This window comes from Mya arenaria, chromosome 6 (assembly GCF_026914265.1).
Source record: "Mya arenaria isolate MELC-2E11 chromosome 6, ASM2691426v1".
Classification (NCBI taxonomy): Eukaryota; Metazoa; Mollusca; class Bivalvia; order Myida; family Myidae; genus Mya; species Mya arenaria.
The window spans coordinates 23,350,700-23,378,200 of record NC_069127.1 but is presented as its reverse complement, the minus strand read 5'-3'; the positions used below and the strand labels follow the sequence as shown (position 1 = coordinate 23,378,200).

The window sequence follows — 27,501 nt, the reverse complement described above, 5'->3', positions numbered from 1 at the left end:
AGCATTCATACATAAATACATGCAGTTTGGATTATGTACATAAACCATTTATGATGAGGAAATGTTTTTTAGTACGTTGTGTTTTTATGTCTTGGATGGTTTTAAGTTTTCATTCAAATCCAGGTACGAGTACTTTTTACATATATGTATGGTTGGTATTAATTGTTTTTTTTTCTAATTTTTTTCTAAACTAATTATATTAGTAGACCTAACAGGAAGAAAATAATTACAATACTCAGAGAAAAACCTAAAGTCAATACTTTTTAGTAACACAAAACTTTAATTGATGTGTTGTTCCTTTTATTGGTTTAAAGCTTTACCGGAATTCGTTTTACTAGACTATTGTGTTGCTGTGGTTGTGTGCTTGATCGTATTTGTATCACATAGTGTAACTATTCCGATGGAAGAATTGATAACAATACAGAAAATGCTATAATTACAAGGATTGATTCAAATATTTTTTCGTGCTTTATTCAGATATTGCTATGGAAAAAAAGTAGGTGGTATACATTCGTGATGTTCAACCAAAATGTTTTAAAGAGTGTAATGATAACACAAGTCAGACCGATGTCCAACTCATAGAAAGAGCAAATCCATCATACTTTGACGAAATCGGTTTCACTGACACTGTCTGTGACGAAAAACGAATCTTAGTTATCGATATGTTATCATTCTAGTTATATCATTATTATACCCTCATAACATCGTAAAATCAATGCGTTCAAAAGTGCTTAACAAACTACAGAAATAAGCTCAGTAGCCAAAACTTTTAACATAAACCCCGTTTAATGGAACTAATATACGGCTACATACAAACAACGTAGAAAATAGGTATCAAATACAACAAACGATAAAAGGCAACACTGAAGCACTACAAAATAGTTGAATTATCACGAAGTGTATAAAACCTGAGTTGTTATTAAATGGTACCAAAAAGTTCAAATCCATTTGATCTTTTAGATCGTATACAACTTAAAATGGAAGAAACATAAACAAAAGCATGTCTTCTTGAAACATTGTTACAACACGTTAAATTGACATACAGAACAGTAGTATATCTTCCGAACTCTAAAAAAAATAAATAAAACTGACAAGTGGAGGTTTCTGTTTATAATTAATTCCCATATATCGATCAATAAAGTGTGTATTTGGGGCTCTTTTAACAGAAGCATACGTGTCAGAGTCGTTTATTCCTCCTGGAAAAGAATTCCAAAGCTTTGCTGCAGAAGTCACGTAACTTCTGTCAAAATACATAGCGTTCTGACTTCGTTCTCGTCTGACGTTTTATAGTATGTTCGCAATGTCTGGCTTGGTTTAAAATTCCTACACCCCCACAAGGAACAATTATTATATATATACTTCGTCAAATCATTATTCTCCGACTTCTTCCATCGGCGGTTCGTTTTTTTCCAAAGTTCCCACCTCTCGACTCAATCCCAAACAGGTATATATTTAACAATTATATTTAATCATTTACTTTGCATACAATAAAGCATCTATGATTAACATGTCATAACGATTGTTAAAATCGTTATGACATGTTAATCATAGATGCTTTATTACTAAGATCAAAATGAAAAAGAAATAGTTTACTGCAACGTACCTCATACAAAATCAGACTTAACAAAATATATTAGATGCTATATTACAAAGATCAAAATGATAAAGAAATAGTTTAATGCAACGTACCTCATCAAAAAACAGACTTAACAAAATATATTAAAGAATTATCACTTGCAAAATTATATCAATTAAATTTTTATCTTTATTTCCTGTAAAAACAAACCTCGGGCTTGCAGCACACTGGTTTATTGAGCCTCACTCTAGACCACTTTGGCTGAACAACTTTCACCTTAGGCATTATTGTCAAGACAGCATCGAAGTTTGAGTCTTGAAAGTAGTCCCACTTAGCATAATTAAATTGCTATGATAAATTTGTAAACATAATGACAAAATAATGTTTTTGATGTTAAGCATAAATGAGTAGAATATAACTTCACCCTGACATGTTGAAGATAGATTGTGGTTTCAGGATCCTTATAACCAAAGCAATACTAAAAATAACTCGTGTATGACTAATGCGTGCTCATGACGTAACTAACTTTGCAGATTCACCTAAATTATATTAAAACAACAATTAAATATAATTTAAACTTGTTGTATAAACTAATTGTTTCATGAAACAGAGCCACTTAATATTTAAGGATTAAAATTCGACAATGCAACATGTCGAATTTTAATACTTATATACTGGTATACATTTATTTAAATCTACATTTCTGATAAAATAAATTGATTATTCAAGAGCATTTTTTTCTTTTTTCTTTCTCTCGTTGTTCTCAACGGTTGGTAAATTAGAACAGCTATCGCAACCTAATTTTATACGACAATGAATGCACAGATAAAATAGTTCCTTATTTATATGTTTATTTTCTATCTTTTCAAGGTCAAGAATATTATAAATACGTATTATTGCATAAAATGTGTGTTTTCGGTCCGTTATCGTGGTGTATTAAAACGCAAAAACCCGGACGTTATCGGTAGAAAACGTGCTTTATTCAGTAAATTCACGTGCCGTTAATGCCCGGTTTTTTCTTTTTTACATATGCGCTATCAGGGCCCGCATCATAACAACGAAGGCTGAGCAACCTGGTTTCTGACCGAAAGTTGGTCAACGATGCAAGCTTTTGCACAAAGACATAATTTAGCATATATAATGTAGCTGCATACAAATACTAAAACATGAAATAAACCACATATAACTTACATATTTTCTGCTGAGTTGAGTCCAGTCAATTTTCGCAAAAAACAACACTTTCAAAACGAATGAACACTGCAAAAATGGCGTCGAATGCAGCTGCCGAGTTATGTTGCGGCCCGAATCGAGCTTAATGTAAAACTTTTCAATGGCATGAATCATGACGTCATACAAGCACCCGTTATAGAGGTTATTTTGAACTTACTGTTTTTGCATTTTCGTGACATTTAACAGCCTTTTTAAACACAAACGTTTCTTCAACTGTTCCATCCATCATTAAATCATCTACATTAAAATCAATCAAATTATCGTTGCTTATCTTGTTTTAACTGCTAAGCAGATTACAGTTTTGCATGTCGCCAACAATTTTACTACGATTTCATTGAAAAAAATAGTTCCGTAGTAAATATGCCCCGCCCATTAGTATTATTGCGCCCAATGACAAGACAGAAGTATCGAACAAAAGCACGCGTTTTCGATGGGAAATGCCATTACACTTTATACAGATATAGTATGAAATTGATAAACAACAACCATCGTTAAGGAATGAAGTGTTAATGTAAAGCAAAGCAAACTGTTTTTCATTCATGGTATTCATGTTAAAACGACATCTGATACTCAATTTTGGTGGCTACTGCTTAGTCAAAAAATATCTTGATCACTATCTGAAGATAGTTGGCAGCACAAATATACTGCAGTATCTTGCTATTAAGCATCATCAAAAAACCATTAAGTTATTTAGAACAGAAGGTTGTCAGGGTGTATATTATTCCAATTGTATAAAATATGTTGAAAATTTTAGGCATTAAACAAATGGTATTAGATATCTCGTCGAAATCTTAAATGAATGAAATGGAGAAATTAGCCCTTATTGGTGTTACATAAGACAATGGGGGGTGGGGGTGGGGGGGGGGGGGTGATAGAATTGTAGAAATGAGTCTTTCTTGGCGTAAAATAAATACATGAGAGATTATTCTAAGGGTACAAAGAGGCCTGATTGCTGTTATATAGATCTTTGAGGGATGAGTGAAATGGAGGAGGGGAGGGAGCCTTTTTGGGGGTTTTATAATTAAGTGAAGGATGAGTGAAACTGGAGGAATAAAATATTTATATGTATGAAATGGGAGAATATGGACGAGATACCTGGAGTGGAGACATATGCATACAGCAAACCAAGAAAAATAGATGGTAAAGAAAAACGATTGAAATTTGTTTGGCTCTCGGAAAATAACTGTCTGTCCAGAAGTGTATACCCTTATTGCAAAGTCATATACCTGAAAGAGGAAAAAAAAACATACAGACATCGACAAGTCTGAAAGTATTATATGAAAACGTATCGACACTGTTTATTAAATGATCTTAACATTTAATCTCTGAATAAGTACTATATTCATAGTATTAAATTGAATATTCAAACGTTTAAAGTCTAAAAGATGAATTTATCTTATACGATTAATAAGTGGTAAATTAAACTATTTGAAAACTTCAAATATATTTACCTCTACCTACAATATTTATATGAAAAACTGGAGGGATACAACACTAATTGCTTTGTGTTTATCTGGGTACTGATTAATTATTATATCGAAAAATTAACACTTTTTTCACTTCAAGAGTGATTTCCATCAGAAACCAATCTATAAAAAAACCAAAAAACACATATTTGTTCCGATTTCACTAACTGAACATGATAGAGGAGATGAGCCGAGATGTTTTTTGTTTTTTTTTTATCATAAGTATAGGTGTTTCTGAATATTATTGTCACACTTAAATTAACTAACGCCGTTTTGGTCTGCCATAACGTTATATAAAAGTCTTTCCTAGCAAAAGGAAAAAGGGTCAGATTTTTTTTTCAGATGGCAATAAAACATAAGGGTCGTGTGGAAAAATGTTGGTCGGTCGGGAAACCGGAAACAAACATGTTTTGGTTTACACCCTAATTAAAAACGAACAAAGTTAGTTTAAATCATTTAGGGGTAGCTTAAATATGCATCGTAAAACAAATGGTCAACGTTTCTTGCATAGCACAAAAATACATTTAAGGAATGAATTGCGGGATTGATGTCATTATCGGGGTATGAACGCAATTGGGCTGGTCAAAGGGTGTAGAGTCCGAATGACTCTACGCGTACTTTGACCAGCCAAATTGCGTTCATCAATCAATGACATCAATCCCGCAATAAATCAATAATATTTACACCAATAGTGCATTATTTCATTCAAGAATTGTTAAATAAAATACTTTATTTCATTAAAGAAAACCTTTAAGTAATCCTTTCTTACCCATTCTGTAAATAGAACGACCCGACTGTAACCGGAAACTTTTTATCAAATGACGTCACGATAACGCGGGAAAATATCAACCACTTACAAACACTGGACAATACACTATTAAAAGAAAGCAAAAAATTGATTGGTGGAAATGGCTTAACACATTGGGGTTCAACATTGCATGTACCAAACTGTTATTCAAATGCTATTTAGATCTTCTGGTAGGCGTAAACCTAGGAAAATCTTAGACAGTACAGTCCTTATTTGTTGAAAATGAACGTAATCAACACCGATTGAACTAGAGTACAGATCGATGGAAAAGTTACAATGGGGATTAAAATGGTTTCCGTACTAATGGGTAAAACTAATGGGTAAAACTATGAAAACATTTATGAGAAGTGGTGCATGGAGGAGACGGATTGCTCCGAATCAGTTGAAGATCGGTGTTGTAATGAGTTCCATAAGTATGTTGTTGTTTTCTTTTAAATCACAGTCATTGCATTTTCATAGCCGTAGTCTCCTTGGGTTGCAAAACATTACAACTATCTCTAAGGCGATTTTTCAAGATATTTAAATGTACACAGATTACCAGTGATGGTTATTCACATGTGTAGCTGGGCTCATAACACTGAATTTAATTGTTATTGGGTTATACAAATGAATATGTTTCCTATGAAAATACCCTGATGTTCGCAACGCTCTTAACAATAAGTGGATACAACCGTGCTCTTGTTTTGGTGAATAGGGTCCTGCAAACCGTGTTTGCTTGACTGACCTGCATGTACTTCTTATAACATATGAGAAGTGGGATACGAACCAATAAAATTCGTTTTAAAACGCAAATGCAGGCGTATAGTAGCAGTATCATCAGCAACAGACACAATAGCAGCAGCAGCAGAAGCAGCAGAAGAAGAAGTAGTAGTAGTAGTAGTAGTAGTAGTAGTAGTAGTAGTAGTAGTAGTAGTAGTAGTAGTAGTAGTAGTAGTAGTAGTAGTAGTAGTAGTAGTAGTAGTAGTAGTAGTAGTAGTAGTAGTAGTAGTAGTAGTAGTAGTAGTAGTAGTAGTAGTAGTAGTAGTAGTAGTAGTAGTAGTAGTAGTAGTAGTAGTAGTAGTAGTAGTAGTAGTAGTAGTAGTAGTAGTAGTAGTAGTAGTAGTAGTAGTAGTAGTAGTAGTAGTAGTAGTAGTAGTAGTAGTAGTAGTAGTAGTAGTAGTAGTAGTAGTAGTAGTAGTAGTAGTAGTAGTAGTAGTAGTAGTAGTAGTAGTAGTAGTAGTAGTAGTAGTAGTAGTAGTAGTAGTAGTAGTAGTAGTAGTAGTAGTAGTAGTAGTAGTAGTAGTAGTAGTAGTAGTAGTAGTAGTAGTAGTAGTAGTAGTAGTAGTAGTAGTAGTAGTAGTAGTAGTAGTAGTAGTAGTAGTAGTAGTAGTAGTAGTAGTAGTAGTAGTAGTAGTAGTAGTAGTAGTAAAAAAAGTCATATAAAGAAAACATTCGTTTATTACATATGATAATATGAGTAACCAAAATAACATTAATTCGATTTTTGAAAATGCATTGTCATATAACATTAATAACACATACAACACGTTAAGAGCAAAGAAATATGTCCGCAGAGAAGATTATTTATTTAGTGCATGACTTACATTTTTCATAGATTTTCAAGAATCGGATAGTTTCAATGATATAAGCGTTTGTTTCGTAGGCCAATAGCAAAAATGAGGTTTGAACCATGATTTACTCAAATCATTGATATTGTCTAATTTTGGTCACACTATTCGATAATTGGTGTATATTTACTTGTAAAACAGCTTCAGTGGTTCACGTCACGTCAACTGTTTTTTGTTTGTTTGTATTTATGTTACTTTCAACACCTATTGCGTGCAAGATGTTGCGTGATATTTATAATGCATACTTAAAAGAATTAATTATTACTGTCTCGTATCAATTTACAGTTATCACTACGTTTACCATCTCGGGTAACAGCACTGGACCTGACGGGGCATCGGTGTCTCAGGGCGACAACTTAAAGATGACTTGTTCCTCGTCAAGAAATGATATTCTTGTTGTAGACTGGTACAACAAACCACGCGGCAATGGCTACTACCGAATGTCACCCACAGTAGTAATGAAAGTGGATACAGGAGGAAAATGTCTCTTTAACCCAAACTACCCAGTTCCTACCAACATGAACTGCGGCTGTGTGAGCATCTCCCAGTACACGTGTACTCTCATCAGTGTGGAGACGGACATGAAGGGCGATATGTGGAGGTGTAGATTTACATACGGCACTCAAGCGTCTTCGGTGTTTGCGAATACTAATGAATTGACTATTGATTTGACAGGTAAGATGTAATTTATCAAAGCAATATATATTTATTTTAGTTTATTTTTTATTTTTAACTGTAACAGTAAAATGTAACTCTTGATGTCGTGTAAGGCCAAATACGATACTGATATCAGTGTGAGTTTACCGTACATTTTTTGTGTTTAAGTATATGTTATAGTTATATAATAGTATATAAAACATATTTATATTTATATATCATAATTAAGGTAAAAGTCAAATAAAAAACAATACTCAAGCAGCATGCATAACAAAAAATACTTAAAAAATAGCCGTTTTCATTATTCAAATCGATGTAATTTCAGTTGCACAATGGCCTTGCCTCACCGAAATTACTCGATATTTATAATAAGAAAAAATGGCGCCATGTTTGGATTTATAAATATTTTATGATAATAAATCGTACAATCGATGACATTTAAGAAGCTTTATTATATGGAATAAAAAAATATAACATAGAATGTTTAAAAGAATAGTTAATAAAATGATAAATAATTTAATAATATTATGTTAAAGTTATTACTTAGAAATATATAACAATATGTATAACATTCACAAGACATTAAAAACTTTGTATGACATACACATGTACTTTAACAATAAGAAAAAGAACATTAATAAGCACTAGCACCAATTAGTTTTTACTGCAGAGTTGTTTTCGAAATTTAATGACACATGATGTTAATTTAACTCGTTCAATACAACGTAAGATTATGTTATTCGAAATACTAAATCAACACTAATCGGCCATTATCTAATCGCGCATGTAATTTTAAATATTACATGTTTTTTTTTATAGTTTGCATTTATATAACCTTTGGTGGCCCACCACACTTATATGTATTGTTACTTATAAAGGGAAAAGTCACACAAGGTGTCGAGGGATCACATATATTTAATGTCCAATCAATACGTGCATGTTATAACAGTAATCAAACACTCGAATAGTCAAATACTCAAATAGTCGTAGTCGAATATGTCAACACACTGAAAATAGACAATATACAATAACAAATAAATGAGAACCATACTACTTTACATATCTTGCTGTTGTAATTTGATAACAGATATTACACATCCTTATATTCAATAGTCCCATAATAATGTATTTATGTGTCTAGTGGCCAGTTAACATAAATATGGATAAAACAATAAAACACGATTCAGATTACAATTCATATCACACACTACACTATACATTGCCTACTTACAGATTTATGGAATCAAGTGCCATCAATAATAACTCAGCACAGCAACATCTCTGGCTCTCACTGTCACACTACATCTCTCACAGAGCTGTTATAGTCTGCAAGCTAATCATTGCATAAATAATTCATGCACAAAACTTGGTGTCAAAGTAACTGCCATTTTAACCATCTCAAGAAAATATGTAATTTACTTGGAAATGTCCAAAGCACAAATTCAGAATAAATGCAACACAATGGTTATCATTTATGATAATATCAAATCATAAGTGAATACATACCAAATATAAAATGATTCAAGATCCTTTTTAAAAACTTGTAAAACAAAGATGTCTTCCACAATGACCTGTTCTGGACAGAGCCATCAAACTGGTTTTCTAAAAATAGCTGTGTCCAACCAAAACTGGTTTTGGAGTAAGTGGTCAATTTACAAAAAGGGAGATAATTGGTCAATGGTAAGTGATAGGCTGTAAACCACTAAAATCTCACTGGGCTACATTTATATCTATACAACACGTACAAATATTAATTGGATATTAATACTTATGCCACTCAATGTTATATATGGTATGTATACACAAATATATATATGAAAAGTTTACACAATTGCTTTACATTAAAAAAAAACAAGCACACGAAACAACGGTATTTATGAAGGCATAACGAAATTCACAACCCAATCGTATTAGTTCGCGCGTGGTATTCAAATGTTAATAAAACGCATGCAAGAACATCACATAATGATTTCATAATGGAACAAATATGCTAAACATATTTAGAAATGGCTCACCGGATTTGTTTCTGAGGTTGAACCATTTTAGTGTGTATATTTTGGTGACGATCATGTAATACAATGATCCAAAATTAAATCGCTTTTATACAAACAAAATACACGTACTCCTACAAGTTATAATTTACAAGTTGAACTGTTTGTATATTTTTGACCGTATTGCAAAAGCAGCTTATTATTCTTTTCATTATATAACTTAGGGTTTGATATATTTTTTATTATTAAACTAATCTTTTAAAGTGCTCATTCGGTTTTAAAACCTATTGTTTCTACATTTTTATAACATTATGTACACTAAGCATATCACTTATACCTGTGCAATTAACATACATGATCCTTTTTAGGATAAGGTACACTTTTAATTTAAGTTATTTTGTAATAAGGCTCTTTATGTCGCCAAACTTACGTGCTTTCTATCAAGGCAAAGTCTACTGGAAACGTAAGCAGATAAGAATAACAAACCCATGGTTGTGTTATTAAATAAAAAGCTACTGATTGTTGGGTATATAATGACATGAATGAGCGACTTAACAATAAATAAACACGTGTCATACTCATAAAAACCAAAGCAAGGAAAGGTTGAAAGGATTAATAAGAAAGAGTGTTCAATAAAATGCCGTCTTACCCGTTTTAAAACAATCTTGATCATAAATAATGCCTATTTAGATCCCTGTTTTTTGCGGTAAGTGCGTGTGTTTACAGAGGTTGTATCAAAGAATATAAAGGTCTATACACATTTCCACTTCTTCAGATTCAATTTTTGAATTTAATATAAATGTAAAAAAGAAAACTAAAAATAAAGTAGCCTTAAAGAGTTTGGCGTTTTTTTCCTAACCAGTGTTCCTTTTATATTTGTGACCCGAAATTAGTCCGAAATTGTTTTGTATTTTTTGGTATAGGATCTTGAATGACTCTTGACCATCAACTCAAACGAACTAGTGAAACATATTTCTGTGTGGTTAAAGCCATATTATACACCATCAAGGTTATCTGGACAAAGTTTAGTCGTGATTATCATGACAAGAATCAGATAATCGCCTAATGATCGAATAAAACTCGACAAAGCTTGCACAAGTCCATTTCATTATCGGTAATTTTATTTTATCATAATGAGGAACTGCACACTCCAATGATATGTACTTTTTGGAAAAAGGTCTTTGAATGTTTTGTGTATATTCATCTGGACTGATCAAGTGGGAAAGCAGCATTTCCACTTGAAAATTATCGCATGCTTTTACTGGAAACAGCCTTCTTATTCAATGAAAAGCCGGTCTCATAATCAGAAAATCTCAACACGTCGGTTACATTACAAAAAATACTTTTCATTTATAAAGGGAAGTCAACTTAAATGTTTATCAATAAAATAGGAGTTTTAAACAAGCTAGATACCACAACAGAGGCGCTATTAATCCTTCGAACGAAACATCAATGTGGTGCGGCATAAAGGGCAAATTTAAATTTAAAATAAACTTGAAACTTGTTTGAAGACAAATGGAGAAAAGATCACCAGATAATGAAACGTTTTATCTTATATGATAAACAATCATTTACGTGGTTGAAAAAGTTCGATTTATCAGTATTTCAGATTATTTTAGGGCAATAGAGTCGCAGTTTGGTACCGTTATTAATCGTTTAGAATTGCAGACAGGACGCCTACTGAGTCTGCGTTATAACATAAGACAGTTGGATCATGCTCTATCTTTTACTTGGTAACTTATGAGATGTGCAGTTTCATTCAACTTCGTTAATTTGATTACTAGTATTGCACAGGAAAATGTGTTAACATCGTTTCTTGGTTATTGTATAGCTGCTTAGACACGTTTTGCATGTTTTGTTTCAGTTGGCATAACGTCGACAGTAATTTCCTCTCCGATCGTCAATCCCGTGTCCGTTATAGTGAACACAGAAGGCATATTCCAGTGTCAGACGTCACCTGGGAACCCTGTAGCCTCTGTCGTTTGGTACACAGACAACAAAACCTCTGTTACAGCAGACGACACACAAATAACCTCTGGTACAAGTACAACATCAACACCGGTTGGGGATCTGTTCGTGACACGAGGGACCCTAACTCTACAGGTACAGAGAGATGACCAGGACTTGGGCGTTTACTGTCGCGCAAGAAACATGGAACAGTGGTTCACTTCAGGAACAAAGAAGATTAATGTTCTTTGTAAGTTGATAGTAAGCAATGATAAATTGTTAGCCCTTTTTGTTCATGTTTCTTCGGTGGCACTCGTAAATGTAAAGATATATAATAATTGCCTTAAAAAGCTATTGAAATATTATGCGTTCCCATAAAGGATCGAAGTAAAGTACAATACGCGAAGCTAGATCATATCTAGTAACAGTGGCTTGAAATTATTAAAGATGGAAATCAATGCATTTATGCTAATCCTAAGAGTAACTGAGTAGCTGAGTTCAAGTGTTGTTTTGTTACAATTGTTTTAGTATTATTTTTTTCTAATCAAAGGAAAAAATAGTCCAGAAGAAAATTTATATAGATAAGTAGATTTTCTTTCAGAAGAAAAAAAATTGTACTTATTGAATCGAGAAGAGAAAGAAAACTTTACAAGTTTACGTAGTTAATAAATTCGTTACATATTTTTGTGGAAGCTGTGTTGCTAGAACAACGCATATGTTCGTTATAAGTATTCATCTTATGCATTTGCACGAAGAAAGAAAAGCTTCTTTAAAACAAGGTTCAAATTCACGATACCTTGAACCCTGTGCAATGAAAAAGGCGATTCTAGGTCATTGGGCCATTTATTTAATCAGACATTTTACATATATCTTGCGATTGATTATTTAATGATTTGTTTACGAACATATATTAATTAAAACATAATATTATGTGCTTGTTCGTGAGCACGAGCACCTGTGTATTGCGAAACTTATTTATAGCATAGACGTTTGAAATATTAACGTTGTCTAAGAAGTGCCACTTCATTTATCGTTCAACAAATTGTAATAAAGCATGTTTTTTCGGCATTGCGAGGTGATAACATATAAACTAATGAGAGTAAAATTTCGCATTATTTCCAGACGGCCCTCATCCTCCTGTGTGCAAAGCCAACAATGTCAACGTTTCACCATCGTTGAGTGTCATTATTGGCAGCATGTTCTCAATATCCTGTACGGCTGACAGTAACCCACTGCCGAACATATATCTACTATCTGGACCAGAGGGGAATAACATAGCGCTGAGCTTTACCGGCATAGCGATGACACAGGCAGGATCGTACACCGTTGAGACCAAAAACAGTATGTCCGCAACTGGGAGTGGTAGTCCGGTTACTGGCCGAAACTCGACGTCCTTTTCCATCGATGTATTGTGTAAGTAGGTAATGCCAAAGAGATTGATTGAATATGAGTGTTCATTACTGAACATTTGCTAATGGTAAACTTATTATATAGTATACCTAGTAGTTTTTACCATTTTTGTTCAGTGTTCGAATAACATTTCTAGAATGACTTGCATAATATTTTTTTTTAAATACAATGTTCTTATGGATTAACTGGTAAATAATCGAAACACAAAATATTCGCTTTATAATTTCCAAATTCGACGTTTCTTAAAATTGTCCAGTAGGACTTGAATGATTTATCAAGTTCATAACATGAAACAATAAAGGCCTTGATAAAGTGAGACTTCAAAAATGTTCTTTGCTGATAATTTCAACAGCAAATCTTATCTTAAAAACGCAACATTTATGTCAGACACGTCAAGCGTTATACATATTTTTGTAAAATGTAACTCTTACCTACAATAATATGTAGGTGAAATACTACTCAATGATCATTTCATGCATCAAAACTATACTTTATATTGTCAGGCCTCTGAGGTTATAAGTCACAAAATTTCAATATTCCGATGATAAAGCAGCAAAGGGGGAATTTCATGATTTTACTATAGTTGTGAGATTATTTGCAATTTTCATTTTATATGGCAAACATTTGATCATTTAAATATTTAATTATAAACGCTTAGTCTGAAATACGACGTCAGTCAATTGCGTGCAGTAAAGTACGCATCCTACATTCGAATAAAGTTTTCTTTGCAGTTGTTGCATGCTGCTGAGGCAATAAAGTTCTATCTTTTTTTAATTCAGACACGCCCTCGATGCCAACCATACACGTGAATGGTAGTGCCGTAAAAGGTACGGTGAATATCATCGAAGGCAACAGCGAGGTGTTCAACTGCAGCACTGACAGCAACCCGGCGAGCAACTACAGCTGGATCTACCCACGTGGATCCACGACTAACAGAGTATTGCAATTAACGAATGTCCAACCTGACATCGACGACGGGGACTACATGTGCAAGGTTCAAAACAAATTGGTACCTTCTTTCGGCAGTTTCCGGAACGGGGTGAATATAACAACTATAACGATCAATGTCCTGTGTAAGTACGTTATTTTGTTTGTATAAACGTTTTACAATCAACAAGCGAATATTTAACAAGGCTGTCAAATCCATTTTTGCGTAATTATGTTGCAAACCTTAACTTCTTCCTGTGATTGTTTTTAAATAGAAATGCAGGCTGCTCTTATAGCATTAGATAATCTTTAATTTTAAAACAAACGAATTAAATAATGAGTTATTAAATGAAAATGACCTTAAAGGAGAAAACCTAGTACAAGTGACCATGTAAAATAGACGGACTTAGAATAGTATTGTTTTGGATAGTGTTGCAATAATCTAAAAGGGAAATGAGAAACAAAAGACAACGGATATTAACAGATTCAAAGCGTTTCCAAAAAACAACAACGAAACTTGCACGCAATTTGCTTAAAAAGGTACGACAAATATCACAAGAACATTAACAACATATGGAAATATTTCCGACATTCACATATATCGCACCAAATTGTATAATGCAATACAGGACTTATATATATATATTTTTTAGGAATTTCAGTTTTGAATATTCTAAGTTAATACGCTTAGGTTATATTGCTTACATATGCAAATTTTTGCGTTTAGTCACGTTTGAACGTAGACCAAGCGGGCTCAGTTTTTTGTTGAATTTCAAGTACATAAACTGTATTTATAATACAGATCCACCTCGCTTACCTACATTCAAATACGGGACATCCGGAGGCCCAGACATTTCCGACAACACCATCGCCATTGTAGGGGGACTTGGTGCTACAGTTGCCTGTGTAGCGCACTCCAAGCCTGCTCCTTCTATCTACCTTTGGTCTGTTACACAGATAAATAGCCAGCTGTTGTCATTGAGTAGTTTTAATGATAACACCACGGTCCAGTGCACTGCCTTTAACACTATGACAGAAACATACGGGAGCCCAGAAACCCGAACCAATGTCTCATCGCTGCGAATCGTAGTGTGGCGTATGTATCTCTTTTGCAATACCAGAACTTGTGTGAATTCAGTCTGTTTCTTATTAGATATCTTCAACGGCATGCGCGTGTTTCTGCTACATATAAAGTATTAAGTTTTTATTTAGATAAAAAGATATGTTTTATTAATGAAACATATGTACTCAGCACATTAAAAACTATTTTGTTATTGCATCACTGATATAATCCTATTTCTTTAATGTTGCCCAATGCGTTATTACACCCACATATGTTGCACTAGATGTATGTTCTTTGCCTGCTAAATATTAAACCTGAAAATTAAGTTAAAAATGGATTTTGAAAAGTTTATAGTTTGGTCACCGTTGAAGGCACTCGATACCATAACGGAAAAATGCAACAATCAGACAACGGGTACTCACTTAAATATAAATATATTGTGTTTAATTTCAAAACATTATGGTAACTTTAGTGAGAACAGCGCAACAACTTCTCTACCCTTGTATTCTTAGAATGTCTTTTAAGAAAATAAAACTACTAACAAAATATAGTTACTTTACCGTGCACAATCAAATATCGTGAAAGAAACTGGGTCCTATCAGCGCAAATTATAAGGCTAACTCTTATACATATAGGAAACTGAGCACTCAAAAATATTTCAGAATATATCGTTTTGTTATTATTCCATGAGTCAGTAAGCATTATGCCTGCTTACTTTTTAAACTTTGCAGATATAACTGCATCATAATGTCAAATCTCTATATAATTGTACTCACAAACTTGCTTGAACTTTTACAACCATTGATGGATCCATGCAGATAATTGTAAATATTTGCCTTTAAATACTATTTTTGCAAGTTACCTAAGTAACACATGTTGTCAATCAGTTAAATAAAGAAGGAAACGATTCATATTTACCAAGACATTTTCACCTCTTTAACAATATTGTTTGACACATCGTCGTTCTTGTTTAAAGCTACGATTGTATAGGTCGGTTGAAATAAAAGCAATGCAAACCGCACATTCCCGCTCCTTCAGAAGTTATATCCACGTGATACGTGTACGTTAAATCACTGATGCCAGCATTTCGAAGTTCATCGTGTGGATTGGGCGGAGTTCATTGCAAACATTAGTGTTTTAGATAAATCAAATAAATTATATAGGTTACGAATGTGGTCTCTGGTTTTACATTAATGCAGAAACTCCACAAGATATAACATTGAGATACCACTACGATAAAAGCGGGTATATGACAGTAAAAGACAGTATAAAAGTACTGGCTGGAGATGCCTTTTGGTTATCATGCTCGGTGGTCAGTTCCCCTCCATCAATCTATACATGGACTAGTCAGACTGCATCACCGTCGGGCATATACAATATAACTGGCGGTCTTTCCACCAGCCAGCAAGCGACCTGCTTGGCAGAAAACTTTATGCAGACGACGTTCAATGGAACAGTGCATGGGACGCAGTCAGCAGATGTACACGTTGATGTTTTGTGTAAGGATTACTTTTTATACTGATATTAGGATATCTGTTTTTTCTATTCTATGTCGATTCATTTTAATCATTCTTAATTTGTATATGTTGTTTTTCTGCAACAGACATTTACGATGATTAGTCATGATACCACTGCATTGCATAATTAAGATTCCATTTCATGACAATCAACTGCTAATTATCAGACCTTATCGTTTGTTTGCAAATTGATAATTTCATATGTTTTACACAATGGCTAAGTTTTTAACTTTATAAAAAAACGTTCCGCCTTCAAAGATTTGTGTTGTATTTGTTTCTGGTGATTTGAACTAATTTAAATGGTTTCACATATTTCTAAAGCCTGTTTATAATGCACGATGTATTTCAATATGAAACATCTGATAACAAATATAAACTAAACAATTTCTATATTTTGACCAAAGTCGAATACAGACATTGTGTTCATTAAGCTGTTGTTGTTTTCAATGTCATCAGATGGTCCCAAAACAAAGATCTTACAAGACCTCAGCCTGGTAAGAGGAGGTATGTTAGTTGTTCCTTGCTTGTATACGCCCGGTAACCCTCCTGCTGTGTCATTTGAGTGGACAAGGTCCGACACCAGCGCCTCTTGGGTAAAACAGAACACACAAAACTTGACAATCGAATATGTTCAGCGCAGTGATGATGCCAGTTACACGTGCAAGGTGTCGATTGTTCTTCAGCCAACATTGACAACAGCAACGACTGTTAAGTACGATACTGCAACATTTCACCTAGATGTACTTTGTAAGTCTAATACCCATCAGTAATTAACACCACGTTATATAATTATACGCTTTATTGAAAGGTAAATATATATAAAACTGCTGTTTGACTTGCCAATCAAAACGTTAATATTGAATTTAACATGTGTTTGGTTTAATGTTGTTGCATTTGTCAAACATATGACTATAAATACTGACGGGAAATATCTCTTTCACCTAGTTCCATTCTTTGAGTAAAGCCACAGTCATAATACTTATTTCGTGTTATACAAGTAAGCATTAATAGACTAACTTAAGCGAAAGCTTAATCCGTAACTGATAAACGCAGTAGATCTGTTAAACGGTTAACATGACGTTTCTTAGTCATGTACTAAGTAAATACTTTCATTAATGAAGTAATAAATAGTCGAAACAACTAAATGATTTTTAGATGCAGGTATGCTTGATTGTATGCACTGTGTGGTGTTAGAGTAACAAATACCAAACTATGGGACTACATCAAAGTAGATCAGTATAAGAATAATTAATTGTTCATTAATCAAACACTGAGAAAGCATAAGTCAAAATAGATGGGTATTGAGAAACATAACTAGCATACGGAAATAAAACATGAATGTAAAAAAAAGAACAGCATCATTGATATCGTTTATTAACAATTTGTACACGTGTTCAGTCCACATATTATTTGAATACTATTTTTTTTTGTTTCAGATGGGGCCGAACATTTGATTTTGCAACTCAACAACGAGTCCCACTCATCTGTAGTAATTGAGGAACATTCAACCAACCATATGCGATGTTCGCTAGAAAGTGACCCCGGCTCGTATATGGCCCTTACCAAGGACGGTACACAACTAATTGCACGAAATGAAACACATCAACTGACATATGATTTACGTGCTGAATGTTCGGACAAGGGAGTTTATACGTGTTCCGGATACAATCGGCATGGGGCGGCGAATAACGCGTCAATGCACTTATATGTAAAATGTAAGTGTTTTATGTAAATAACTTGTGTGTAGATAAGTGCAGCCAAGCGTATTTCATGTCAAATTTTATTAAACCTCACAACTATCAAGTTTTCTCGTGTAATGCGGAGTAATAAAGCCTTAAAGAGGACATTTGTCCTCATAAATGGATGAGGTGTTCATCCAGTGCGAATACTTTTATCCAGGCTTTGTGCACGTCACCTTGTCTTCGAAAAACAGTCAAAGTTCTGTCATAGCCTTGGTATCATTGTCGACGTCGGTTTGCAAAAACTTTAACCTTGGCAAAACCCAAAAATCTTTCAAGATATTCAAATGAAGGTTGAAACACATGTTGGCAGAGACTATATGCTCTCGCATAAAACGCAAATAATTGTGACTTGTTCATGTCTTTTTTTCGACAGTAAAAAAAACAGGCGACTGTTATGTATAGATTTATTACACATGAGAGCTATGGACTTTGTAAATGAGTATCCATTTCGATCAATGCAATCTTATGGTGCAGGAGGCATAGAATACAATCTCAATGCTTTGGGAATCTTACTCACGGGAAAATCAGCGGAAATGTTTGTCTTATAAAAAAATTAACCTTGTTCTTTAAGGTTCGGCAAGGCGACCACCTGAGGTTGATGTTCAACTCATTTACAATGCCCGCCAACATGAAAATGCAACTCTAGTGTACCAAATAGTAGCCTACCCTGAGCCGAAGCCAGCACAATTTGTGTGGAAGCGATGTATGAATTCCAGTTGTGCACCTTTGACAAATGACATGAAGAAATTTAAAATTGACACAGAACGTCTATCAAGTAACTTAACGGTGCTGGACGTTCAGATCGAAGATTACAGAATTTACCAATTGTCAGTGTCTAACGGAGTCGGTGATTCACTAGTCGAACGGTTTCACCTTAGGCCTACAGGTATCTTATACCCGTAAATAATGTGTATCATAAAGTATGAATTAAATATAATGTGTAATACGTACAAACCAAAATGTCTTTAAGTCAGTAGCATGTAAATAAAACGCTGTAGTTTTTATCATGACTTGTCATAAAATGTTTTTTTTTGTGTTTTCGCTTAATAACATCTGTTGATAGTGACACAGAAGTTGTAAATGTTCGTACATAGATATGTATATATAGGAATTGCTTTCTGGGTGTCAAAGAAACATGAAATGAAGAAGGCTCATTTGTGGACACGTGACTGGTGTTTTAGTAAATTGGAGTCGAGTTCAAGGTCGCTGATATGGAAAGGCAACACATTTATGTTAGTTTGACAGTCCAGAAAGGGATAAATTTGTGATGTAACTGGATAGTCCAAAATGATAAACACCATTGTGTTCTTTTTTATATGCCCTTAAATAAAGTGTAAGCTACTCGGCTGGTTCTTTTACTTTCCATTGTTTAATGTTTAGTAAACCATATCCATCCTCATTTCGAATAGGGTTCACCAAATTTTGATGTCATTTAAAATGGTATAATATCAGGATATCAGGACATGTTCGATATTAAGCAATTTTGTGTCATTTATAACCAACGGAGCTATAATTGATATTGGTTGTCTTAAAAAGTGTCTCCTTACAATTGTTTTAACTTGGAACAAAAGACATTCTATTGCAGAATCTGTTAAAAATTGAATTATAATTGCATTGATATACAGAGGCGGACCAATTCCCGTTATCATCTAGGGAATACTGCTCTCGCTCTTTATTTTCGAATGGTCATGAATGATTATTATTAATATCAAGGCTTTTCATCATAGTACTATAGTTTTTATGTTCGAATCTGTGGAATCGGATAGAAGAATATAGCAGATCATTTCATTTAAAAATAGTGCTTTAGAAATCAGCCTTTAACACAAAGTCATTCACTAGCACTGGCAATACTACAAAAGGTTTAATTTTCCTTAACATTTTTCTAGAGGGGAACTTCAACAATTCTTTCCCGATTTCTCCAAATAATTTGCTCTGAAAAGAAAGAGCAAACTTCAACGCGTTGTGCTAAAACGTTCAAATTACGACTTTATTTTACTTCAATTGCAGAAAAGCCTGATTTACCAACGGACGTCCACATAATTCAGGATACAATAACGGATAGAACTGCTGTTTTGACATGGATCCCAGGAATTGACAATGGCTCTCCACAGGATTTTCATGTTTCTTATAGAAAACTTGTTGATGAAACCAGTTTGCTTAGACTTATAGTAAAACATGACTATACGAAAGAGATGTATTACAAAATTGTAAATTTAGAACCTGGAACAAAGTACTTGGTTTCTCTGTTTGCGGCAAATGAAGAGGGATCTACTGCATGGGTGAACGATACTTTTCAAACTCTTGAACGTATTTCTGGTGAGTAAATTACCACTTTTGTCCACTAAAAACTAAGATTGCGAATTATATGTTACTTGGTGTTTAATTTAATAAATACATAAATATTCACATGTAAGCAAAGATGCAGGTAGGTATAAAAACTATGAAATTAATTTTTCAAAATTTAGAAGTCCTCTGTATCACTTGTTTACATTCGTGTGCTTGCGTCTTAGCAGCTTTACCTTAACGTAAACTTGAACATACATGTAGCTATTCCAGAATAATTCAAGAAATTGTTTGTCATTTCAATATTGAGGCAAGGTCAATTATGCTATTCTCACAGAGAGGAGTTCACATTATAAAAAGTCCTCATAGACAAATATCCAGATTTATTTACTAGAATTGCAACAGTTTTGTATTAGTATGTTTGTTTTAAATTATAAAAAGGTCTGGCAAATTAACAATATTCAAGGTTGAAAAACTATGATGACTCTTTTTGTATTTTTGAACTACTACTACTACTACTGCTACTGCTACTGCTACTGCTACTGCTGCTGCTGCTGCTGCTGCTGCTGCTGCTGCTACTGCTACTGCTACTACAACTACTACTACTACTACTACTACTACTACTACTACTACTACTACTACTACTACTACTACTACTACTACTACTACTACTACTACTACTACTACTACTTCTACTACTACTACTACTACTACTACTACTACTACTACTACTACTACTACTACTACTACTACTACTACTACTACTACTACTACTACCTCTACCACTGCTAATAATAATAATAATAATAATAATAATAATAATAATAATAATAATAATAATAAAGATAATAATAATAATAAAAATAAAAATGATCTGACAATCCAAAGACCACAGGTTTATAATGCGATATGGCAGTTTATAATGCGTTTGCCGGAGCAAAAGTGCCAAATAATCAAAGGTAGATGCATTCATACGAAGACAATGATTCGACATATATATCGAGTAAGATATAACCTGTTAACTTAATAGTCTCATAATTATTGAATCTTCTTACAAACGTAAGCGTGAAACCGAAATAAAAAAATATAAATGATAATATACTGCCATATGATCTAGCTGTTTTGTGTTTTAGATAATCCTGTAAGTAATCCGAATACTGGCTCTATTGTTGGAGGGGCTATCGGCGGAACTGTCGGAGCGATCGTTGCCATTGTTGTCATTGTTGTCATTCTCAGACGGCAATATTTTCTAAAATGCTACATTTGCCCGAACAAGAAAAGTGGTATGCATATTTATTTACTTTAGTTTATTTAAACTCATGTTTATTTTAATTAAACTACTTTATACGTTTTTTCGTATTTCGTATTAGTATGTGCATTCGCAAACCGGTCCCTCATTTAACTATATACATATGTCTGTGCAAGGGCTAGCGTGTGTTTCTAAGCTATCATTTTTAAACGATTGATTAAATAAACGATGATTCAAGTCTAGAAATCAAGATATTAGGTATTACAACTAAAGCAGTCAATTTATGTACTCGTATCAATATTTGCTGTTTATTTTGATTTATAAAGTTAATACATCGAGCTGAGTCAATTTATTGTTGTCGAGCCAGTTTGCGTTAAGCGAGACATATTTGTCAGTATGGTGGTTCCGTGTATGTGCGTACGTGCCTGCGAGCATGCTTGTGTGCATGCGTGAGTGAGTGCGTGCATGCATTCGTGCGTCTTTCCGTCCGTCCATCAGTCCGGACTGAACTAAGTCCGGGCTGTATCTGGACAATGCATTATAGGATTTATAAATACTTGCCATGAAGGTCCCCATGATGAGGTGGATTTTCAAAACACTTGCAAGTAAGGTTCACCATGATGAGTTTCACCATGAGGAGGCGTGTCGTGCACTTGACCCTGCTCTGTATCTCAAAGGTTAAGGTTAGAATGTATCTAAGGGTAAAGTTCATGGTTTAAGGCAAAATGTCTAAATAATCCTTGTCCGGTCATTATCTTGATCATGCATTATAGGATTTACAAAACCCTTGCCATGAAGATTCAACATGATGAGATCGCATGGCGCGCACACGACCTGTACCTCAAAGGTCAAGGTCAATGTTAAAGGTCAAAGGTTGAATTATCCTGGTCAATGCTGTATCTTGACCATGCATTATAGGATTTTCAAAAACATGCCATGCAGGTTTACCATGACGAGGGGGCGTGTCACGCACAAGACCCGTACGCATCTGTACCTTTAAGATCAAAATCACACTTAGCGGTTAAAAGTCAAAATGAGTACTGTTTATGAAACTTGTCTGGACTGAGCCTTATCTTGGCTGTATCATTACCATGCATTATAGGATTTTCAAAAAAAGGCCGTTTAGGTTCACCATGATGAGGCGTAGAACGTATTGTTCAACTCAATGTCATTCGGCGGTTGCAATTGCATAGAAGAGTATTATTTCTGCGTCAAAGACTCTTTCAACGGGCTCGGCATCTCGTCATTACGCGTCTAGTCTTAAACCATATTCTTCATTTCAGCTGATTCTGATGAGCAAACCGTGTAAGTGGTAACACTTCCGTGAAAAAAAACACATTCGTGGGTTTTCAAACTCTTTTCTTTTGGAGAATGTATTGCCAGTGAACTACGTTGCTAACCTTTCTTCTGTAGCATGTTCTGACAGTGAACTACTTAGTCACTTTTCTTCTGTAGCATGTATTGCCAGTGAATTATTTTTCTAACTGTTCTTCTGCAGAATGTTTTGACAGTCAGCTAGTTTGCTAACTTTTTTTTGTAGAATGTATAGCCAGTAAACTAGTTGGCTAACTTTTCTTCTGTAGAATATATTTCCAGTGGACTATTTTGCTATTGTTTCTTTGGTAGAATATATTGAAAGTACACTACTTTACTAACCTATTTCCTACATCATGGATTGACAGTGGACTATTTTGCTATTGTTTCTTCTTCTTCATGTATTGACAATTAATTTATTTGCTATGATTTCCTTCTTTTCTGCATGGATTGATAATGAACTATTTTCCTACCTGTTTTTCTCCAGCATGCATGTGAACTAGTTGTTCATTTTTGCATCAATGGCACTACCTTATATATATATATATATATATATATATATATATATATATATATATATATATATATATATATATATATATATATATATATATATAAATCTAGTATATAAATCTAGTATATATATATATATATATATATATATATATATATATATATATATATATATATATATATATATATATATATATATATATATATATACTAGATTTGCATTCCTTACAAATGTAAGTAAGATTGGATGGCTAAATTATGAAAAGTGGGATAGCATCTGATAGGAAATGTATTGATAAATCAGTTACAACCTTTAAATTGATAAGGAGGACCGAATCATATCAACTCCTCTGACACTGTTTCATAACAGGTAATACACTATGAAATATGCATTGCATGGCTATATGGCTTAAAAAGAAGCTGACGACAAAGTTCTGATTTTGCTAGTACAAACATGAACACGTATATTTTGAATGGAAAACAATTTATTTTTTCCCTTTTAATAAAACTTTAGATACCTATGCTGAAATATTTATGGCAAATCAAATCGAACGTAATCCAAATTGACGTGTTTTTATATCAAGTTTCGACAGAAAAAGGAAACGATTAATTGAATAAAATATGACTTCAAATCTGGAATCAATGGTACCGTTTTCCATATTTGAATTGACAACGCATAATTGCCATGCATTCAATGGAGGGGGGACAGGTTTATTTGTCATTTTATAGAATTGGTAGAGACAACCCCGGATCTAACACAGCTGAGGCACACGATGATGTTTCCATGGCAACAGGCACATTGGTTTACGATGTTCTTAGTTAGTATAAGTTATAATTTTATTGGATTATTTAAATTTTGTTTAATCTTTGATGATTATAATCACAAAGTATTGGCACCTATCATAGTAACCACATTGACCGTTACGTTGCGCCAGAATCATTTAATGATGTTTGCATCACTAGGCCTTGATTGTTAACAGTACTGCTTATCATTATTATTCTTGTATATATAACTTTATGCCATGCCACCCTTCTGTTAACAAAGCTTATTCAAAACATGATAGTTCTTGTTAAAGGGTATTTTAAAATAGATACTAAAATATATATTGAATTTCAAATCCGTATATTTACATGTGTGACGAAGGTTATTGGTAATATAATTATCGTATTTTTAGGAAATGGAGACAAAGGGTAAGATAACAACATGAAAATATTACATTAAAACTGTAAGAGGTATTAACTTGTATACATCATTTATAATATCTTTGAATATCCAGCAGCCAACTGTGTACAAGTTGAATAGGTTGTCCACAGGTTATCTTTTGGCTTGTTTTCACATTGGTATATTTTAATTGGTAAATAGTAATTATTGGACATTTATTGACCAATCAATATATATTTCAGCTGAACCAATGAATTAATATATTTTAAACAAACGGCTGTTGATGTTTATTTTATTATTTTCATACATCATATTTATAAAAGATGATATATATATCAACTAAGTAAAATGGATTTGTATAGGTGTTTAGCTTTTAAGTATTTAGGAATTAAGGCATTTCGACGCACATCAGTCCAAAATTATAAAACGTTATAAAGTAATTTGAATATATTTTCCGAAATAGCACACCAAACGTTTCATTAACGTTCTTAAGGACACTGCTAAATGTTACGGAACATGTATGTATTGTTAGCCGTAAAACAGTTTACATTAAGAATGATTTGCATTAAATGATTGATTATCATCGAACATGCCTTAGCTTAAACGGTGAATAAGGTTATAAGCATTGTTTCCAATTAAGCAAACAAAATATATAAAACGGTATGCGTATCTTAACGGTTAAAGCGCATTAGCTTGTGAATCGTCTTACTCAGTTAATTTATTTTGGTGAACCCTAAGCATGCAATAAAGCCATTGTAGGTAAATAACAGTTAACGTCATCTTTCAGGTCCGATAATTCGCACGTTTACATGACATTGAATGAGTCAAGTCAAGAGCCACAAGGGAACTACGAAAATGTAAAGAAAGGTATAAACTCTATATACATTATTTCAGAAGATTTTGTATTACGGCAGTTTGGAGTATTCTCTTGAGGATTGTTAAACGATCAAAACATAAAATTATACTAAAATTATAATACCGTTATAACAATTATGATATTAGCAAAATCAAGTTTTCTTTAGACTTAATGAAGACAGTAATAAAACAATACAATGTTATTAAATGTACGTTTGATTTGAAAACAATATAATGTTTTAAATGTACGTTTAATTTGAAAACAATACAATATTATTAAAATGTATGTTCACTTTGATATTATCTGTGTTTTGGTTCAAACATTGAATCAAATAAACACTATATATTCGTTACACTTCGTATGACTTGACGATGTTTTTCTGACTCCTTTGCATGTATTTGCAGAAGATCCCGTATACAACCATGCTGAACAGACGAATCCGGTGCAAACAGGGCTATAAGTGGATTATTAAAGGAGAAACACTGATTTACTTTGCTAGCAAAATATCAAAAGCTTTTTCTGCATCACTACAGCATATAAACCAGCAATTAAATGAGGAAGAAATTATTGAGATTAGAAAAGAAATAGGTTGTAAGGACATCAGTATATCGACAGTATAATTATGCTGTGATAAGCAAAAAACCACAATAAGTGACATTACGAACAAGGCATTGTGACCTAATTACTTGAAGGTGACTTCGAACTGATATTTGTACCGGATATTACATAAACGTTTTGATTAATTATACCTTTAAGCATATAACAATAGAACCCAAAAGAAAGTTTCACCATCTAATGCAAAAAAATCATATTTACAAATCTTAAGGCATGTTTACAAAAATGTACCTCCTTCTTGAAGTATAAATTGGTATACCATTACAAGTAATATAAAGTAAATACAAAAAGGGCCTTTTTAATCCTTTAATCACTTACCAAGCTGTGACTCGGACAATCAACCATTATCGAAAAGTATCAGCTTGATCGAAGAAAAAGGGGAGATAGATAAAACAAATATGGAGGTTCTTGTGCACTGCAATTCTTATCATTGTCAGCTATCTATACTTTAAGTTGTAATTTAATCCCTTAACTATTTTCAAAGAATTGGCCTGGTTAAGAATCATTATCGGAAACGAATTTACTAAAGAAGAATGCTTGCCAAGATATTTGTTCTTGTGCTCTGCACTTTCTCTCATCACCGTCTATTTATATTTCAAGTTGCATTTAAATCTCTTCAGTACTTTCCAATATACGGCCATTACAAGCACCGATTATGAAGTTAAATTGGTTAAGATGGGAGAACTTATTAAATATACATGAAATGAGTACGGCTCGTTTGCACTACACATCCTCTCGTTGTCATCAATCTATATGCCAAGTTCAATTTCAATCCTATCTGTAGTTTTGAAGTTTTGAAATTGGAAAGGTGTGCACCATGCGAAGTGCCATTCGTTTTCAATTTCTTTCAACCATAACTCGCAGGCGTAATAAAATATTGATCAAGGAAAATGCTCTCGGACACCACCGATAATATCAAGTTCCTCTTACCAAGGCCAATCATTATTATAGAAACTGTCTATACGTAGGGCTGATTAAAATTTCTGAGAGAAGGTTATGCTTTTGAGCTGCTTAATGCATGGATCGGCCCAATATTACAATAGGCTCGATTGCTGTCATAGTGTTATACCTTGTATGTTTGATGCCTACATAGGTCCTACATTATTATTTGCCCTATGATCACTAAAGGGATATGTTTGGTTTTGCTCAAATAAAACCACTTCGATCGTGTCCTGATTCATTGTTGATCTGTTTAATATTCCTAGTTTATTGTCGTATGGGCCTTTGCCTCGTTCCTCTTAACAGCGTTAATGTTTGAATTATCGACTACTTGTCTGTCCTTTAGTGTTCATTGTAGTATTGTCTATATGCCTAACTTAAAGATATAGCATTTCGTCTGTCATGAAGTTGAAATTTGCTTTAGAAACTTGATCATCTTAAAAAGATCGGTAAATAAATTGCAAATTAGTCAATCGATTAAACGACCTTAGTATTCATTCTAAATATAATCTGCCTTGAGTCTGAATATCAAACGTGAACACGTGCTCGCCTTTTCAAAAAAATCGCTTATTGTTAAAATAGATTTTGCCTAACAAGGAAATTCAAATGATATCCTAAATGTGTGATAT

At 33.4% G+C, this 27,501-nt stretch overlaps 1 protein-coding gene across 2 annotated transcripts; it reads left to right on the top strand.

The window, feature by feature from the left end:
- LOC128238362 (nephrin-like) lies at positions 1-27,146 on the top strand. Of its 2 annotated transcripts, XM_052954211.1 has the most exons (17): positions 1-123; positions 6,973-7,362; positions 11,200-11,532; positions 12,405-12,695; positions 13,472-13,765; positions 14,422-14,715; positions 15,882-16,181; positions 16,656-16,946; positions 17,636-17,914; positions 18,513-18,827; positions 19,949-20,257; positions 21,358-21,507; positions 22,757-22,778; positions 24,030-24,118; positions 24,476-24,491; positions 25,250-25,329; positions 25,723-27,146. In XM_052954211.1, exons 1-17 carry the CDS (start codon positions 51-53, stop codon positions 25,776-25,778), a joined length of 3,582 nt encoding a protein of 1,193 aa, XP_052810171.1. In that variant the 5' UTR covers positions 1-50; the 3' UTR covers positions 25,779-27,146. The 2 variants fall into 2 exon arrangements, with proteins under 2 accessions (XP_052810171.1, XP_052810172.1); XM_052954212.1 differs by lacking the exons at positions 24,030-24,118; positions 24,476-24,491.
- The last annotated feature ends 355 nt before the right edge of the window (positions 27,147-27,501 follow it).

Coding starts and splice junctions, on each gene's coding strand:
- LOC128238362 (XM_052954211.1), top strand. CDS start 51: ATGATGAGGAAATGTTTTTTAGTACGTTGTGTTTTTATGTCTTGGATG. Junction 18,828..19,948: donor GTTTCACCTTAGGCCTACAG/GTATCTTATACC, acceptor CTTCAATTGCAG/AAAAGCCTGATTTACCAACG. Junction 20,258..21,357: donor AACTCTTGAACGTATTTCTG/GTGAGTAAATTA, acceptor TTTGTGTTTTAG/ATAATCCTGTAAGTAATCCG.